At 30.7% G+C, this 20,114-nt stretch overlaps 7 protein-coding genes across 7 annotated transcripts; 1 reads left to right on the top strand and 6 right to left on the bottom strand. All coding sequences in view use genetic code 12, as the record gives it.

Annotated features, from left to right (window-relative positions):
* Positions 1-1,168: 1,168 nt before the first annotated feature.
* On the bottom strand, positions 1,169-3,364 carry CD36_45000 (subunit of the anaphase-promoting complex/cyclosome (APC/C, putative); the record flags this gene model as incomplete). Its single annotated transcript, XM_002420102.1, has 1 exon — positions 1,169-3,364. One exon carries the CDS (start codon positions 3,362-3,364, stop codon positions 1,169-1,171), a length of 2,196 nt encoding a protein of 731 aa, XP_002420147.1.
* A 348-nt stretch (positions 3,365-3,712) lies between these two features.
* On the top strand, positions 3,713-5,101 carry CD36_44990 (from SGD involved in an early, nucleolar step of 60S ribosomal subunit biogenesis, putative; the record flags this gene model as incomplete). Its single annotated transcript, XM_002420101.1, has 1 exon — positions 3,713-5,101. The coding sequence occupies one exon, from the start codon at positions 3,713-3,715 to the stop codon at positions 5,099-5,101; it is 1,389 nt and encodes a 462-aa protein (XP_002420146.1).
* A 117-nt stretch (positions 5,102-5,218) lies between these two features.
* Positions 5,219-6,340, bottom strand: CD36_44980 (lysine-2-oxoglutarate reductase, putative; the record flags this gene model as incomplete). Its single annotated transcript, XM_002420100.1, has 1 exon — positions 5,219-6,340. The coding sequence occupies one exon, from the start codon at positions 6,338-6,340 to the stop codon at positions 5,219-5,221; it is 1,122 nt and encodes a 373-aa protein (XP_002420145.1).
* Positions 6,341-6,957: 617 nt separating this feature from the next.
* CD36_44970 (conserved hypothetical protein) lies at positions 6,958-8,433 on the bottom strand (the record flags this gene model as incomplete). Its single annotated transcript, XM_002420099.1, has 1 exon — positions 6,958-8,433. One exon carries the CDS (start codon positions 8,431-8,433, stop codon positions 6,958-6,960), a length of 1,476 nt encoding a protein of 491 aa, XP_002420144.1.
* Positions 8,434-8,664: 231 nt separating this feature from the next.
* Positions 8,665-10,539, bottom strand: CD36_44960 (xylulokinase, putative; the record flags this gene model as incomplete). Its single annotated transcript, XM_002420098.1, has 1 exon — positions 8,665-10,539. The coding sequence occupies one exon, from the start codon at positions 10,537-10,539 to the stop codon at positions 8,665-8,667; it is 1,875 nt and encodes a 624-aa protein (XP_002420143.1).
* Positions 10,540-10,972: 433 nt separating this feature from the next.
* On the bottom strand, positions 10,973-13,321 carry CD36_44950 (aminodeoxychorismate synthase, putative; the record flags this gene model as incomplete). The annotated part of the gene is made up of 1 exon (XM_002420097.1): positions 10,973-13,321. The coding sequence occupies one exon, from the start codon at positions 13,319-13,321 to the stop codon at positions 10,973-10,975; it is 2,349 nt and encodes a 782-aa protein (XP_002420142.1).
* A 366-nt stretch (positions 13,322-13,687) lies between these two features.
* CD36_44940 (ER to Golgi vesicle transport protein, putative) lies at positions 13,688-20,107 on the bottom strand (the record flags this gene model as incomplete). The annotated part of the gene is made up of 1 exon (XM_002420096.1): positions 13,688-20,107. One exon carries the CDS (start codon positions 20,105-20,107, stop codon positions 13,688-13,690), a length of 6,420 nt encoding a protein of 2,139 aa, XP_002420141.1.
* Positions 20,108-20,114: the final 7 nt, after the last annotated feature.

Raw genomic sequence — 20,114 nt, 5'->3', positions numbered from 1 at the left:
TCAAATTTATTCATTCATTCATTCATGTACCCTATCTACAAGTTTAGTTGATGCTTATCCATCCGGATCCCCCTTTCTTACCCTTTCTATTGATTGATATTCATAAATTTTATAAAATCTAATTATTTCAATAATTTTATTCTTTCCTATCTTGGTTAAAATTTCAACCGTGATCCCAATAATAAACAATCCCCGGCATTTTAAGTATTATCATGCATGTATGTATGTTATGTTTATTATGCTTAATGTGGATTTTGTGTTTTTGGTTACTACAAATGAAATTGAGAATAAACGAAGACGAGAATTTTCTTCCATCGTCTAAAAATGAACTTCACCACCACCACCACCAACGTTAATATGAATTAATTCTTAGAATTAAAACTATTACTACTGAGGTGGTTGTTTGAATCTATAATGCAATGGATGATGATACATGCTGAGTAATTCTTTGTTTCGAATATTATTGAAAATTTTTCATATTTTTCAAAATTAATATTAAATTGAAAATCTTTCTTGGTAAATCTTTTTTAGTTTAAATTTGATTTCCCACCTTCTTCTTCTTCTGATTTCTTCTTATCTTAATTAACTCTGGAATTGTCAAAAAAAAAAAAGGATATACTTATCAACCGTTGATACATTATGAATCAAAGGGTAAACCCAATCTTTTTCAAATAATTACACTCACTAGTATATACACCTTACTACTATCAGCAACGTCTTCACCATCACTAAAACATTACTATATAGTATAATAAGAATGCTATAAATGATTTTCATTCAAGTATTACTAATCATTAACAGTCATGTGCTTGGCACATCCCTCTTTTATCAGCTTATTACACAAACTCAATTGCCAATATTGTTCATTTTATGAATGAATCCTCCTCCCAAAACAACCAATCTTGTTGGATTATTCTTAAGTTGTAATATGTCAAATACTTTGCATATATGCAAGCACTGGGAATAGAAACTAACTTCTTGTCCTGTTTTTTTTGGTCCCTGTTTGCTTGCTTGCTTTATAATTCTCGTCTAAATTGGTAGGAAAGAGAAAAGAGGGTGCGATGGATTTATACGATGCAAGGGGGTGGGGCTGGGGACTAGTGCGGCGTAATTCCAAATTAGGAAAAAGAAACAAACGATGGTAGCGCAGAAATTTATAACATTCATTTTAATCACTTTCTATATCCATTATATCTTCATCATTATCTTCATCATCAGTTGAAGCTTCACCATTTTGTAATTCTTGAGCTAATAATGTTACATCATCTCCTTCACCTTCTAGTTCTTCATTATTATTTCTACCTGAAGTAGTATCACCAAATAATATTGGATCTATACTACTATTATTACTAATATCAATATTTCTATCCCGTACTTTTGTAGTTAATGGAGTAGCTAAATTCTTACTATTCTCACCACCTCTAACTTGTTGTTGTTGTTGCTGCTGCTGCTGCTGTCGTTGTTTAAGTAATCTACTTTCATGTTTTCTTCTTTCTATAGGTAAATTCAATTGAAATAATTTCTCTGTAGTGGTGAAAATTTCTTGATTTTCTTTATTAGCTTCCAATGCTCTTTTCAATAAATCACTAGCTATTGGATCTAATGGAGAAATTGCCAAGGCATCATGTAAAACATCTATAGCTTGGAAAATATTTCTTAATCTTAAATGAATTAATCCAATGGCCGATAATATATTAGCATCATTTTTATTACTAATTTTTAAAACTTGATTAAAACAATCTAATGCTTTATAAGGTTGATTAGCTCGACGATATACATGACCTAAATTAGCATGAATTGAAATCCAAGTTTTACTATCAGAATTCAAATTTTTTGCCGCATTTAAAGCTTCTTGTAAAAAAAATTCTGCTTTATCAAATTGATTTTTATGGAAATTAATTACTCCTAATTCATTTAATAATAATGGATCACTATTACATATATGATATGATGCTAATAAATATTCTTCCAGTAAATTTAAATTATTCATTTGTAAATGTTGCATTCCTAAAAATAAATTAGGTAAATGAGTCCCAGGGAATAATCTTGCAGCAAAAGCATAAGCACTAATTGCTTGTTCATGTTCACCTTCAGCAGCAAATGTATGAGCAAATCCAATCCATCCATTACCAAAATTAGGGTTTAATAATGTTGCCTTACTGAAAAATTTCCTGGCTTCAGCCATTTTATTAATTGATAAATAATAAGTTCCTATAGCTAACCAAGTCATAGGATTAATTGGATGTAATTCAGCTAATTGATGAGCTTTTAAAAATAATTTATTTTTCCCACCTAATTCATAAAGGCAACTTAAATAATTTGGTAAAACATCAAAATTATATTCATCTTTATTTAAAATTCCTTCACATATAGTTAAGCATTCATCAAAATTACATTGAATATATAAATAATCCGCTCGACTCAACATTAAATCACAATTTTCTTGTAATTCATATTCTTCCCTCAAGATATGTTCACTTTCATTGAATTTATCGGTGTTTAAATATTTACTTAATTTTGTCATATAAAGTAATTTAATTAATTCATCATTATTATTATCATCCAAGTTGTCTCGGAAATTCAATTGATTCATAACAAATTCCCATTCTTCATTAGGTGTCATTAAATTATTAACAATCAATTCATTAAATGCTTCATAACATTTAACATCAACCATACATGCTTCTTTATAACATTCTTTGGCTCGTTCAAAATTATTTTGATTGGCATAAATTAATCCTCGTAAATAACACATTGATGATTCAAGTTTTATCCCTCCATCAGTGGTAGCACTACTACTTGTCAGATTGGTATCATTATTTTTGAAAGGGTTAGTTTCACCAATCAAATCCAAGGCATCATCCCACATTTCTAATTTTATTAAACTATACCCAGCCAAATATCGACAACTAATCAGATTTTGATAATTAATATTTGATGTTAATAAATGTTTACATCGTAAATAATTACCTTGATTAAAGTATACTTGACCTAACCAAAATGCATCATTGGCATCATCATTAGTTAATTCTAAAATTTTATCACCAATAAATTCGGCAGTTTTATATTGATGTTGCATAATGGCATCATGTCGCCATAATCTTAATTTATCTACTGGAGTTAATGGATCATCCAATAAATTGTCATTGGCTCTATCATGTAAATTATGATTAGAAGCTCGATCAAAATGGAAAAACAGTGATGTTGATGTAGATTTATTGGATCCTGGAGTATCTAATAATTTATTGGTTGCCGTGGTGGGATTAGGTGGTGTAACATACATTAAATCATTTTTTTTATTAACAACCGGGGATATATATAAAGTAGAGTTATTATGATTAGGAGTCTTTTGATTCTGAACCATGGCGAAGGGTGATACAACTCAGTTAAGGTGTTGATTGGGCTGGTTGATATTATTTGATTTGATTTGCTTTGTTGTCAAACTTGAGTGGTTGGAAGTTTTTGTAGATTTTATTTGGACGCGCAAAATTGGATTTTAAAAATGAGTGTTGACAGTTGGTAGCAGTTGTTCCTCATCTCATCAACACTCGCTAAGTTTTTTTTTTATAAAGTCCTGTCTAACTTCTGGTAATGAAAAAAAAAAAAAAATTTACTTCCACTGCTTTAACAATCCTTTCTATAATCATCCCTTCCCTTTCTTTTGTTAAATCATTGTACTATCCGATTGAGAAGTGATAGGAAAACTTATAAAATGTCTAAAGAAGAATCTAAAGTTATCAAATCTGCATTAAAAGGAAGTGACTCCACAACAACAATCACTACCACCACCACCTCTTCATCAATTCAATTTAGAATATTTGTTGGATCTTATGAACATAATTTATTATGTCTATCAGTAATATTAGATCCATCTAATACCAAAGATCCAATCTTCCAACCAATTTTCCATTTCCAAGCTCATTCATTATCAATTAAATCAATGGATTTAGCTAAAAGATATTTAGTCACTGGATCTAATGATGAACATATAAGAATTTATGATTTACAAAAAAGAAAAGAATTAGGTACATTATTAAGTCATAGTGGGACCATCACCAGTTTAAAATTTTCTACTGAAGTTTCCACCAAAAATGAAAATGAAGACAACAATGTTGGTGGAGGTTATTCACAGAAAACTGGGAAATGGTTATTATCAGGATCTGAAGATGGGAAAATTATAATTTGGAGAACTAAAGATTGGGAAACATTTGGAATTTTAAAAGGTCATACGGGTAAAATCAATGATTTAGCCATTCATCCAAGTGGTAGAGTTGCTATACTGGTATCACAAGATCAAACTATTAGATTATGGAATTTAATGACCGCTAAAAAAGCTGCCATTTTAAAAATAAAGGGGAAAGATCATTTAGGTCAACTGGGAGATTTTGTTAAATGGTCTCCTGATTGTAAAGGATCATATTTTTTAATTGGAATGTTAAATCAAATATTAATTTATAAAACTTCAACGGCGAAAATTGTTAAAAAAATTAAAATATCACCAACTTTAATGTGTATGGATATTTTAAACTTTGATAATAAACATTGGTTAGTTGTGGGATTAAGTAATGGTGTTATTGAATTTTATGAATTTAATGAACAAGTATTATCAGGGATAGAAAACTCCACTTCTGAATCAGATGATGAAGAAGAGAAAATGTGGGATTCTAAACCAGAAGAATTGACTGCCAATTTCACATTAAGAGGTCATACTAATCGTATTAAAGGTATATCATTTATTCAAGATAATTCAGAAACTCATGGAGTACCATATTTAGTATCAGTTTCATCTGATGGAAGAATTGTTATTTGGAATTTATTATTAAAAGATCAAATTGCCGTATATGATACTGGTGAAAGATTAAATTGTGTTGTTACTAGTCCTGAAGGAATTGAAAAACTGGATACTATGAAAAGAAGATTTACTTCATTAAGTCAAATTACTGGAACAGGTGAAGGTGAAATTGATAATGATATCCCTAGTGAATCTGAATATGAAACCGATGGTGAAGAAATTAAAAATATAATGCAAGGTAAAAAGATCAAGAAAGGTAAGAAATCAAAAAAGAATAAAAAAAGAAAAGTTAATGTAACATTAGAGTAGTAGTACTACGACTAATAGTAATTTTGGATTAATAATGTACCTTATCGTATAAATAGATCAATATACACATACGCATGTAACAAGAAATGAAAATAACACATATACACTTGTGGTAACTTATTCTTTATCAAGTCTGGCAACATGTTTATCAAATAATTGTTTAGCTCTAACCCATACTGGAGAAGTATCTCTATTAGGTAATTCTAATAATGATGGCATTAAATCTTTAGCGAAAAATTCTGAAGCTTCTCTAGGTAATAATGAAGGTAAATGATCAATTGAACAAACAGATAATTTAGGTCCTTTATCAAGTTTAACATCCACTGTTGGTTTATTAAAAACTGTAGCAATTTCATAGACTGGGATTGGATTATGAGGATTAGTAGTATCAGCAGAAACATCAACAATAGTAGTCAATTTTCTATTATCATTATTTAAAATTTCTTTATTAATAAATGGTGGTATTGGTTTAGATAAGTAAATACAATTGATGAAAATATCCAGATCAACAATTTCTTGGAATGGACCACCTTTAGCAGTTTCTGCCATATCCCATTTAGCAATATTATCTTCAGGGATACCTATTTTTTTAAATAAATCAATGGCACCAGATCCACATCTACCCAAGGCACCAATAACAAGACATTTAGGATATTTACCACCATTTTTAGTTAAGGCTTTTTCTAATTCAATTTTAACATCTTTAATTAATTCATCTTCATTAGGATAAGGAGTCACACCTGGTAATTCCCCTTCAATATTACCCAATTGTTTAAAACTCCAATCTAATACTCCAATGGCAGCACCAGCAAATCCAGCATAAAATCCAAATGCAGCAACTCTTCTACCTTGATCATTTTCTAAAAATTCTAAATCATATAATGTTCCATTACCTTGAGGGAATCTTTTTAAAACATCTTGCCAACCAGCTTGATCTTTATAACAATGAGCAAACTGAATATGTTCGTGAATTAATGGGAAAGTTTCATTTTCAGGTAATTCTTTCAATCCAAATATAATTCTTTCTTTAGGGGCAGTTTTCCATGAACCTTCAGGTACTATTTTAGCACCAACAGCTTCATATTCTTTAATATCAAAAGTAGATTGTGAAGATTCTTCAACATAAATTTCAAATCCAGCATCGAGTAATTGTTTAGTGGTGGAAGGAGTTAAAGCTGCTCTAGCTTCTAATGGTTTAGTTTCTGCTCTTAAATGAAGAATAACTGGAGATTTAGACATGATTTGATAAAAGTGTTTCAATTAACAAGAATAAAAATAAGAATTGATTGAAAGGAATTGATTTTTTTTTTTTTTTTTTCAAAATGAAAGGGGAGAGAACCGTGGAAAGAATTGTGTTTATATATTAGTGGGGGAGAATGACAATGTTGGGTGAGTGAGTAATCTTTGTTACGGCGATTAATTGAGTCGTCGTGGTGTGGTATGAAATGTGGGACGACAACAATGTGGCTAGAAACAAAAGAATGATAAGGCGGTAGGCGTTCTGCCATAAAGAAATGAGTCAGACGGAGAAACAGTTTTAGTGGGGGGCAATTTATCACAAAATTGGACCTACACATGCGCGGCAAACAGCGAAAAAAAAAAAATTTTTCATTCTGGATGATTACTCATTTCAGTATTGTTGCCATGTGCACGACTGATTATCAGTCATCAATCTTCATACTGCCGGCTAAGTTTCCCAATTAGGAAAGTGTTTATACCAAAGTACACGCACAGATATACACCCCTTCCCCCAATCGATAACACTATCAAATAGTATTTACCAAGGCTATTGATTCTCTATCTATTTACAAATTACTCTAAATAAATTCTTCTGTGGGTAGACCTCATTACTTTTCTCAATACTTTATGGAATCAATGTTTTCAATATACTCCAAAGCAACATTTATCATTTTTAATTGAGCATTATCTTCCCAAACCTCATTATCAATAAAGCAATCACTATAAGTTTTAAATAATTTTTTGATTTGACTAATTTCTAACTCATCAACAATTATTTGATTCTCTATAGCTTTTTCAAATATTAATGATGCAAATTCACGATCATTGTTGATTAAAAATCCTAATATTATTGATTCAGTTAATAATCCCTTGGATGATTTTTTAGTTTCAGGATTGATTTGTGAAGATACATTTTGAATATAATCATTATATATTGATAATCCTGAATCAATATTGAAAAAACTTTTACCAATAATTAATAATTGTAATGTTTTAATGGTTAATTCTGGGTTAATCATCAGTTGTGCCACTTGATTCCAAATTTCATTGTTTTGTTTTATGGCTAAATAACTGAATATTTTCACCATAATAAAACGAATGTGTTCAATATTGGTCTTAACATGAGTTTCATAATAAAAATATTTCTTTAATGCCTTATCATTATCTTGTTGTTTAATACCATAGATTTCTAATAATGTTTGTCTTAGGTTAATTGCTTCTGGGATTTCATCAAGTTTTGAATCTATAACAAACTGTAAAATTTCATTACTTGTTGATATTGTCCTGGTGGTGGTATATTTGGATATAACATCTAACAACTGTTTATGGGAATCACCGAAATTTAACAAATTCAATACAATAGTATAAATTTGATAATCAATAGATTTTGGATTATTTATAAATAATTGATTGAATATTGTAATAAATGCAAATTTAGTAGAAATAGAACTTGTCTTGATATTACCCTGTGAAATCATTTCCTTTAATATTATTTCACCATTTAATATTCCAGAATTTATTAATTCAACAATCAATTCATTATCATTGTTATCAATCAATTTATAAAATAATTCAATCAATAATTGATCAAATTGTAAATGTTGATAATCATTAACAATTTGAATAATATTATTCAAATCAATATTATCAGTCCCTTTTTCTTCTTCTGTAGTAATGTTCTTCTTCTCTCCATGAATTAATTTATTTAAAATATCATTGATCATATAATCTTGAATTTCATTACGATGATTATTATATAAATCCAAAGTACTATGAACTCTACCAGGATTTAATTGAATTAATCGATGTAAAACTTCTTGTTTAATGATATGTTGAGGTAATTTAAAATAAAACGAAAAATTTGGAATTAAAAATTCTAATAATTGGTTCCGATTATTAGTTGATAAAGTTGGTGTATTTTGTATTGATTCAATTAATTTTAATCGACCAATTACATCATGTTGATTGATTGATGGTTGAGATAAATCTTCAATAGTTAATTTTTCAATGGGTTTGGTAGTTAATAATGTAGAAAATCTTCTATTCAGATAGAATGATGATCTTTTTAGAAGGGTTCTTTGACTTCTAAGCATTTTTAATTGTTATTATTAGAAGTATAGTTGTTGATAATGGGAAATTAATTCTGATGATCAATTTTTTTTTTTTTTTTTTCAAAAGGGCAATTTGGTAGCAACTAAAAAATATTCACCATCAACATCTTTTTTGAATGTTCATAATCCTTCTAAGTTTATATAATTAAACTAAACAATCTTCTAAATATCTATCTAAATTCTAAATACAAGTAGGAGAAGAACTTCCTTCCTCTATTGTTTTAACAATGTTTCTTCCATTTTGGCTAACATACCAACTCCAGTGAAATATTCTTCCCATTTATCATCAACTTTAAAACTTTCTAATTCATCATTAGTATCAAATAATTTACCAATATATTCATCATAACTAATCATTTTATTTTCTAATTCACATTTATATGACCAACTAGCTTTATAAGCACCACCTAAAGCACAAGCATTTGGAATTTCTACTTTATAATTACCATTGATAGGACCAAAAATTGATCCCATCTTCTTGATTATACTAGTATTATTAGAAGCACCACCAACATAATAACATCTATTGGGTCTTGCTATTAATGATTCAAATGATTGTTTTTTACCATCAGTAGATAATTCTCCAAATTTATTCACCAAATTATCATACAATTGTTTCAACTCCTTAGAAGTGTTAGTTTTCTCATTACCATTTTTCTTTGAAGATGTAGTGTTGGATGATGACGACTTGCTTAACATTGGACCTGCTCTTAATCGACAACTCAAAGTTTGAGAATCAACAATTGCTGAAGCATCATCATCAACAGTAAATCCATGACTATCTAATTCACAAGGAGTTATTTCCCCATTATCTTCCAACACTGCTCTAATAGTTTGTGCTGGTGCTTGGGGAATGATTTCTCCCAAGGGGAAATAAATCCCTAATTTCCCATTGAAATCTTTATTATTATCCAAAATTTCATTAAATTTATCCCAACTTTTCTTATCTGATATATTATGTTTTGCATTTACTTGATCACGAGCTTTTTCTCTAGCCAAAGATCCATTACAATAACAAAGCATACCCATATAATGATCAGGTAATGTAGGATGCTTAAAAAGATGATATTGTGATGATGGTTCATAATTACTAGTAATAATCAATACTGTGGTTGAAGTACCTAATGAAATTAAACAATCATTATGTTGTAAAGGTAATGATAAAATTGTTGCCAAATTATCTCCAGTAAATGAATAAATTTTACAATTAGAATTGAATCCATAAGTATCAACAAAATATTTTGAAATTTTACCTGATGATTTGTATGTTATGGGTGAAATTTCTCCTAATTTTTGTTTAAGTTGATCAATTGATTTCTTATATTTAGGATCTTCTTTAGAAACATTATCAATCTCAGGGTGTACACCAGCAGCTAATGCCAATAATTCTTCATCGTATTGACTCTTTTGAATATCATAAAGATTCATTCCACAAGCATCACTTTCTTCTAATTGAGCAATTTCTCCCAATAAAATACTTGTAACAAATGATGATACTAAAGAAATCCTTGAAGTTGATTTATATTCTTTACTATGAGATCTCGTGACAAATTTTCTAATTTGTAATCCGGTGAACCTTAAATGAGCTCTAGATCCAGTAATTTCTGCTAAATGTTCTTTACCAATGGCTTTATGGAATTCTTCTGCTTCTTTTACTGTTGAATGATCTTGCCAATTGGGTGAATACCCCCATGAAAATGCATCTTGTAATTGTGTTGATAATTCTTGCGAAGGGTTCAAATCATTTAATAATTCATTGGCTTTTTCACTCCAATAAACTGATCCATGTTGTTGGCATGATCCACTAATCCCCAGAACTTTATTAAAAGGGAATTTATCTTTTTTCATTTCATCGAAAACATAATTAATAGCATCTAACCACATAGCCACGGGGCTTATAACTTCTCCATCATCGCCAGTGATTACCCCTTTATTGATATCTTTATATTTGGATTTGAATTGAGAATCAAATTCAACATTATAAGTATTTAAGGGAGTAAGATTTTCATTAGTGATGATAATTTTTAATTGTTGAGTTGATAAATCAAATCCTAAAAATAATGGTTTTGAATTAGAATAATCGGTCATAATGATAATCTGGAAAAGAAGAAAAGTGAATGATAATACTTAGAAATGAATGTAAAAGAAATGTTTATATAACGAAAGAAATGGATGGGAATATTGGTAAGATTTTATATAAGAAGTTGATTGAATGAAGAATGAAGAATGGAGAATGACTTCGGAGTTTTTGTGTAATGGCGTGAGCAATCAATCGGAACAATCGCAAACTGAAGCAACAATTAAAAATTGTCAGGTTGATCCGAAAGCAAAAGACCAATCAAACATCAATTACCCATCCAACAATAGCAATAAAAAGTGTTTAACTCCATAAAAGTTATATAGAGATTGTTCTTACGTGAGGTGGTTTATTGAGTTGACTTTTTTCTAAGCACAATAAATATCTTAAGCTAGTTTCTCTTCTTTTCCTATTTACAGACAATTTTTGTATAAATCTATATTTCTATTTGAATGCTTGTAATGCACTAGTCAACTTTAACATCATTTCCTCCCATTCATCATCTACATCACTTAAAACCGTGATTGCCCCACCAGCTCCAATTCTCCAAAGCTTGGTTGTGGAATTATTTTCCTTATCATTATAATAATGGAACACTGATCTTATAATAACTGACCAATCAGAATCATCAGTTATTGACCAATATCCAACAACTCCACTATAAATGCCTCTTCTACCTCCAACAAAATTTTTTTGCATCGCTTCGATATCTTGTAATAATTCTACTGATCTTTTCTTTGGTGCACCAGTCATTGATCCTGGTGGTAATGATCTATGTAAAAGATCAATTCCATGATATCCTTGTTTATAAAGTTTCCCCTGGATAACACTAACCAATTGGAAAACTGTCTTGTATTCTTCAACCGCCATTAATTGTGAAACTTCAACATCATCAGTAAATTGATATAAATCATGTCTAATCAAATCAACAATCATAAGATTTTCCCCCATTTCTTTCGGTGTTTTAAGTATCTTGGTAGCCATTTCATGTGTCACTTCATCAGTGTTTTTAACTGTCCCCTTGATAGGTCTAAGTTGAACAATTTTGTTACCACCACCACCACCAGTACCTTGGGTGTCATCATCTTTCCAGGATAAAAATCTTTCTGGAGATGACGATATCAAACAGCAATCATCAAAATCCATAAAACATGAAAATGGTGAAGGATTCTTATGAAGAGTCAATACTTTATATATATCCCATGGCTTTATATACCGGGGTAAATGGATTTTCAGTTGCGTCGTGAGACATAATTCATAAGAATCTCCCGAATGAAGATATTCTTGACATTGATTAAATTGTTTCTTATAAATATCACGACTTGGTAATTCAAAATCAATTAAATCCAGATCCCCTTCTGCAGCTAACTTGTTGACAGAATCTGGAATATTAGCAAGGTTGATTTTGCCAACTTTATGTAAATCAATTATGATCTCTTGCCCCCAACTACTATTATCACTGTCATTAATAGCCACAACAAACCAATTCTTTGTCACGTGATCAAAGGCTATGAACCTGGAAATAAATATCATTTTTAAATCTGGAGTGGTTGTTTCACTTCTGCAAATATTGGATACCTTGTTGATTATCACATGTTGACCTTCTTCATATGAAACTAAACCCATATATCCTCCCCAAAATGGTAATTCACGATCGCCATAATCATTTCCTATTCTCAGTTTTATTGTTTCACGTGATATATATGCATTTTGCATTCGGTTAGCAATGAAATTCCAAACTGTTTGGGAATCATCTAGCTTTTGTTTTTCAATAGTTTTAGATCCAAATTGTGATAAATAAATATGATTCTCATCATCTACTGAATGAGTAATAATCTCACTTTTCCCCATAGTTGGTAATCCAATAATTGACCATTCACCAGGTATTGATGCTGAATTTAATAATATGAAATCGCAATTATCATTATTCTTTTGATGGTAAAAATAATCACATACATCAATGGGTAATATTTCTTTATCCAATTGTAATTTCTCGAAATGAATATTATGTAAATCATTTGAAATAAATTTACCATCTTTAATTAAATAATCTTCATGAACTGCATGATTATCTAACCAATTTGATATTTTGTTTTGTTTAAATGCATTTCTTCTATACGTCTCATTGTATTGCTTGGCTATATTACTAAAATTTTTAATCAAATCTGAACCTTTAGATGAACATATAGATTCCGGATGATATTGAACTCCATAAAATGGGAATTTTTTATGTTTCATCGCCATCAAAATTTTATTATCACCATTGTTCCCCTTATCGTTCCCCAATGGTTCATAACAATATGCTAGTGGGATAATTTCCCCATTAATATTCTCCTCAACAAATAATGAATGATATCTAACACTTCCAAATGATTCACCATCAGGAAATAATTCATTTTTACTAACAGGATAAATATCATATATTTGACCATGTTTAACTTTTTGTAATCTTGATACTTCATTACCAAATTCATAACATAAACTTTGAAATCCAAGACAAATTCCTAAAATTGGTACCACAACATTATCAACACCCTCTTTTTGATCTTGTTGTTGAAATTTTTTAATTAACCAGCTGATTATTCCAATATCCGATTTAATTGCTGGATGACCTGGTCCTGGACCAATAACTATGAATTGAAATAATGGAAGATATTGACTATAAAAAGTTTCATATTCATTAGGGGTGAATGAATCATTATGAATAGTTATTACTTCTTGCCCAGTACTTTCTTTTAATAAATGTGCAAGATTATTAGTAAAAGAATCGTATGAATCAATAAGAAGAATCATCGATTATAGTACCAAACAAGGAAGGAAGAGAGAATAGTTTTTTTGCAATTGGTAGGAATCGGTGTTTGAAATTTTTTGAATTCTTTTTTTTTTTTTTTCATTCATTCATTCATTGTCTTTTTATAAATTCATTGCATCGAGTGCCCTGTTTTTTTTTTTTTTAACGTTTTGCATTTTATGGTTTTACGTTTTTACGTTTCAATTGATTGAATCTTCATTAAATCTTATATTTCTTTATTGGGAAAGGTTGTTAAGGTAACAAAACTACAAATAATTCCGTGGGAAGTAGGTTTAGGGTTACATAAAAAATCGAAACCATTATTGACTAAACATGTTATTCATTATTCTATATTCAAGTAGGTAAGGTTACTCATCTTCATCTTCATCTTCTGATTCTTCCTCTGATTCTTCATCACTTGAAACCTCATCATCACCTAATTTCTTCAACCTAATTTTATAAGCTTTATTCTTTTCATCCAAATCAGACATTAACAACATCAAATCATCTAAATCAGATTTAGGAACATAATTTTTAAGTTTATCCTGTAATTTCTTAATCTCAGATTCATATTTTGTTGTAATTTTCTCATTTTCTTCTTCAACTTGTTGTAATTTCTTTGATGTTTCGACATGTTCAATATTGAGTTTTTCATGTGATTTGGCAAGATCATTTTTTTCATTTTCAATATTGTCTAATTTGATTTTGAACTCTTCATGTGATTTACTCAAACTAGTGAATTCACTAGTTAATTTTTCACGATCTTTCAATTCTAGTTTATTGGTTTCAAGTTCTTTAGTAAGTTCAGCAAGTTGTGTCTCAAGTTCCCCTATTTTTTTGTTAGCTTTTTCAAAGTCAGAATTTATCTTATTGGAATCGGCATTTTTATCATCAACCAGTTTAGAAAGTTCAGTATATTGTTTTGTAAGCTTTTCTAATTCTTGTTCGGCTTTTTCTTTTTCATTAACCAACGTATTCACTTTATTATTTGCTGCTTCCAAGTCAGAAGTAGATTGGGTTAACTTTGATGAAGTTGTTTCAAATTTATCTTTAAATGCCAATGCACCACTTAAATCTTTCTTTAACTCATCTAATTTCAATTTGGCGGCAGATTGCTCATTTGTAACTTTCTGTAGCTCCTCGTCCTTTTCTTTTATTTGTTCTTTCAAATCATCATATTGTTTGACAATCGACTTTTTGTCTTCCAATTCCTTAGATAAAGTCTTAATTTCTGACTCAAGTTTGGCGACTTTTTCCAGTAGCTCTTTTTTGGCATCATTATCGTCATTTTTTAATAGCTCCAATTCTTTACTGAATTTTACAATTTCTTTGTTCTTACCTTCCTCGAGGTCTTTAAATTTGCTGGTTTTTGACCTTTCAGTTTCCAATTCCTTCTTAGTGGTAGACAAATCATTTTCCAATTCAGTCAATTTCTGTTTCGAATCATCTAATTCTTTACTCTTCTCTTTAAGCTCATCGGTCAATGATTTAAGCTTTCCCGATATGTCATTATAATTTTTAGTGTAATTTTCCAACTCCTTTGTTTTGTTTCCTGACAAAGACTTTAATTCTTCGTTCTCCTTTTCCAAAGATTTCACTGTCTCTGTTAATGCAGCAAGTTCAGAAGTTGTAGACAATCCACTATTTTTCACCGTTTCAAGTTCTGATTTCAATTTACTTTCTCTTTGTGTGATTTCTGCTAATTTTTCATTTGCCGTTTGTAAATCTGATTTCAATTTTTCTAATTCTCCCAATTGTTTCTCCAACTTTTGTTCAGCATTGGTGTTCTTACTTTCTAAAGCTTTGCAATCCTTTTGAGATTGTTGTAAGGCATCACCACTTGTCTTTAGTTCACCTTTCAATGACTTGATTGTATCTGATAGTCCCTTTATTTGATTATTTTTTTCTTCAATACTTGTTACTGACTCGGTATGATGTTTTTCTAAGCTAGCTTTCAATTCCTTTAATTGATTCTCCTTATCCTCTAATTGAGTTTGTACCAGTTCATGATCTTGAGATAATTTGGCAATATCTTTTTTCAAAGAAGATTTCTGTTCATTATGGTTAGTTATCTCTTTTGAATGAGTTTCCTTTATTGCATTGATCTTGTTCTCTAAACTCTTTATCTTGTCACTATATTCCTTAATGACGGTTTCAGAATTCTCACTAAGCATAGCTCTTTCTTTTTCAACTTCCAGGATCCTGTCTTTTAATTCGTTTTGCAAGTTAACAATCTCTTTTTGTTTCTCTTCTACCTCATCTTTTAATGAATTGGTTTCTTGAGTATATTTGCTTTCAAAATTCTTGAGGTTGCTTTTTACTGATTTTAATGAGTCTTCAAGTTCCAATTTTTCTTTTTCACAAACTTCCAAAGCCTTTGACGATTTGGCCAAATTAGTTTTTGTCTTTTCATGTTCTTCTGTCAAACTTTGGTTTCTATCTTGGATTTGTGTTAACTCTAAAGAAGTGTTAGTTAACTCTTCTCTTACTTGTTTCAACTCTAACTCGGTCTTTTTTAATTCCTTTGTGGCTGAATCCAATTTTGATGTTTGAGTTTCCAATTTATCAGCAAGTTCTTTACATTTAGTGGTATTATCCTTTTTCTGCTCTTCTAATAGTGAAATCTCTTTCTTCAAACTTTCAATTTCGGTTTTCAAAGTGTCAACTGATTCCTGGTTTTCCTTTTCATTATCACTTTTCTCTTTCAAAACCTTGTCAAGTGTAGTTTTAATCTTTTCCAAATCTGCAGTTTTAGATTCCAATTGAGATTGAACCTCGCCAACTTTTCTCTTTTTTTCACCTTCGAGTTTCTCAATTTGTTCCTTCAACTGAACTGTGTTTTTCTCAGATTCCGACTTTGTTTCCTCAATTAACTGTGACAATTTTTTACGCTCGGAATCATGATCAGACTTTGCTGCATCTAATTGGCTATTTAGGTCGCTTACCTCTTTCTCCTTTGTTTCGGAAAGTTTTTTCAAAGACGCTTCAAGCTCTTTATATTTGTTATTAACAACTTGCAATTGTTCCTTTTTCTCCGAAATCGTTTTCTCATTTTCTGCCAAAGTTTTTTCTAATTTACCCTTTTCTTGTTTCAAATCTTCAATATCACGTTTCAAACTTTTTGATTTATCTTCAGAGATGGCCACTGAAGTTTCTAAATCATCAATTTTTTCTTCCTGTGTCTTGAGTTTGGTTTGCAATTTATTTTTCTCAATTTCAAGGCTAGATAATTTTTCCTTATTTTCAGATAATTCCCTGGTGGCATTTTCCAAATTGGACTTGATATCATTTTTTTCACTTTCATACTGTGACTTTTGTTTGGCATGTTCCTGTTGCAAATCTGAGATGTGTTTGGTTTTGGTTTCAATTTCATCAGTGACCTTTTTATGCTCGTCAATCTTTGCTGAAAGCTTAGCTGTCAATGAAGTTTTGGTACTCTCATACTCTTTTCTCAATTTTTCAAGACTCTCAGAGAGTAAAGAATGCTCATTCTTGGTATTAGCATGAGAGTCTTCTGTCTCCTTCAATTTTGCTTGCAAGTTAGATATCTCTGAATTAAGACTATCAATATTTGATTTGGTCTCTGCTCTCAATTTATCGATCTCTTTATCTTTTGTATCAAGATCCTTTTCAGTTTTCTCTAACTTTTGTATTAATTCTGAATTTTGCATGGAAATTTCCTTGTTTGACTTTTTAATAGTCTCTAATTCATCTTCTAATCCCTTGATTTTTTCATTGGTGGAATCAGTAGCATTTTTTAACTGTCCCTCCAATTCAACTTTCTTGGACTCTTGTTCCTTCAATTCCTTTTCGAGATTATCAATCTTAGTGGTAAGTGCCTCCAACTCTTCTTTCGCTTTAGTTGTTTCTTCTTCAGATACGGATTTGGCCTTTTTCAATTCATTGTATGCAACTGATTCTGATCTCAATTTATCCATCAAGTGTTCATTGTTTTCTTCTGTGTCTCTTAACTTCTCCTCAAGTTGCCTTGTGTTTGATTTATTATCTTCATTTAAGGATTCAATTTTCTTGCTCAATTCATTTATTTTCTGCTTGAATTCATTATTTGATTTATTCAAATTACTAATTTGTAATTCATAATCCTTTTTAGCGTTTTCATATTCACTAGACAAAACTTTAAACTCCCTTTCACGTTGTTTGATTTGACTTTCTGCTTCACTCTTCAGTTTCTTGAGATGGAACAAGTCTCTGGTCATGTTATTGATACCATCTTCTAATTTCTTTTTCGCCTGTTCTGTGGAATCGAGTTTTTCTTTCAATTGCTTCAAGATGCCTTCAGAAGTATTGCCCTTTTTCAAAGCCTCTTGTAATTCTTTTTGATATTTTTGTGAAGCAGTTTCAAACTCTTTCTTGGAAGCTTTCACGGCTGATAAACTGTTGGTGGTGGCCAAGAATTTTTCATTAAGCAATTTATGGTCTTCATGGATTTTGGTCAATTCTTTTTCCTTTTCTTCAAGCTTTGTTTCGAGTTTTGAGGAAAGATCAGTCAATTTTTCAATCTTGTCGTTCAATTCTTTGTCATTGCTTTCAGCATTGTCCTTTTCAGTCTGCAATTCCTTTGATAAGTTTAAAACCTTCATATCTAGCTCCTCAAATAATTCGTATGAGATTTTGCCGCGAGGCTCTGATGATGGATCATGAAATAATGATCTTTTGATTCTCAAAAAATTGTCTTTCACCAAATTCACATAAACATCGGTGAAATATACCGTAGGAAGACCAGTTTCATCTTGACTGAACGTTAAAGTCAGTGCCTCTTCAAAATCAGCAAATACTGGATTGGATCTAAATTGTTTTACTTTTAAAGAGTAATTATCTTTCCCTAACCCTTTCACTAACAACGCATGCAAATCTGATCTTGGTAATGGTGAATCTTTGGATGAAAATTCGTAACATACCCCCAACAAAATAGTGGCCATTCCATGTACTAATACATTTTGGTCAGATGAATTATTTGATAAAAATGCTAAAATTGATTTAACAATAGATTGATCACTCAAAAAATCATTCACAGCATCAAAATCTTCGTATAACCAAATGGTTAAAAGCATTAAATATCCCATCGCAATTCTTTGGTCTTTGTATTCGAGTGTCGTGACCAAGAGTCCCGACATTGCTTGAATTGAGTTCATTACCTCCTCTCCGGCCTCTTCGTCCCCTGTTTTCACATTTCTGGCAATTTCTTTGTTTTCCGGCTCATCAAGAAACAAATTTACCATAATTAGGGAAGCAAACCATGCAGTATAAGGATTTAATTTAAGATCTGCGTCATAATCCATTAATGTTGTAAATATATTTCCAAAAGGAGTTGGAACACTATTCCCATTAATTGCGTTTTCGTTTTGTTCTTCATCCTTGTGTAAGCTAGTGTAATAAGTTGGATCAGTGTACGATTTGATTTGGTCGTCTAAAAATGCAAACTTTGAGTCTTTATTGTCTTTGAAATATGCATTCAAACAGAATGCCGAGGCTACTCTAATATCAAAAGCATGTACTGAGTTTATGTATAAACACCAATTGAGCAATGAAAGTGGAACCAGGATTGGTCGGTCATATGGCTGGATTTGTGTTGGTAAAGATGGATCCATATAGGGAACATCTACTTTGGAAAATTCAAATTGAATATAAGGATTACCACATATCGCATCACCAGTAGTGAGTAATGCAACTGATCTGACACTATTTTCTGTCAAGGGTGAAAATACAAGTTTGAGTAAAATATAGTGGATTCCTGATTGAAATAATTTATCCTGGTTTTGCGCTACATATTCTGTATCTTCAGAAACTAGTAATCGACAAATCTCCAATGCAATAATCATATTTTGTATTCTTTGTTCTGTCCAGACAATTGGAGGTGGGATATCGGGGAATCCATTTTCATCTAGCATATCAGGATCACCCGTTTCATCTACTGGTTCACCTAATAAACTTGCTAATCTTGGAACACATTGAGTCTCTAAAAAGAATTTTTGATTCGATGCATTAAATTGTAAAAGGTTGGTTATTAAGGTGAGACAATCTTGTACTAAAATAGATCCTCTTATACCTCCTTCTTCTGCTATAATGTCAAATAATGTTTCAAATGTATTTTCAAAAGCCACCAATTTTTGAATGTTGAAATTGTCATTTGCTACTGCCATAAGTAAAAGAATGGCTTCGTTTCTCACTGGCTCGTTTGAATCTTGTAATAACAGGCATAATACTGACATGGATGTTGGGATATTCAATAAGCAATCTTTTGTTCTTGATCCTCTACTTGATGCTAAAGATTCCAATAATTGGATTGTGTATAATTTGGCGTGGTAATCATTGGTTTCTGAAAGGTTTTCAATGAGTAAACGTAGGATTTCTTCGTCTTGAATCAAAGCATCAGCAATCCATAATGATAATTGGTCAAGAGAAATATCTTCCATAAGTAATGGTGACGGATATTTACCATTTTGAAGACGAGATTGTTGTGAGATCCAACCTCTAGTCAAATCTTCGTCATTTTCACCACGAATAAATAAAATGAGTAAAGCTTCCAAAATTGCCTTCACAATCTGAGGATTATCAATATCTTTTTTAAAAGTTGAGATCAATGGTCGCAATCCATGTTCAACAACGGTTTCTCTATATTGTCTACTGAAACTTTTCAATCCAAGAACTGCAGATCTTCTATCAGACGACATGGTTGCATGTTGTAAACGATTGCATAGTGTAGGAATTGCTTCTTCCACCAGCTGAACTTGATTCAGCAGCCCCAAAATATTATTTATATACTCCATTGACGTG

Source organism: Candida dubliniensis, chromosome 4, assembly GCF_000026945.1.
Source record: "Candida dubliniensis CD36 chromosome 4, complete sequence".
NCBI classification, from domain to species: Eukaryota; Fungi; Ascomycota; class Pichiomycetes; order Serinales; family Debaryomycetaceae; genus Candida; species Candida dubliniensis.
The sequence above is the reverse complement of the archived record's forward strand: the minus strand, read 5'-3'. Positions and strand labels throughout refer to the sequence as shown.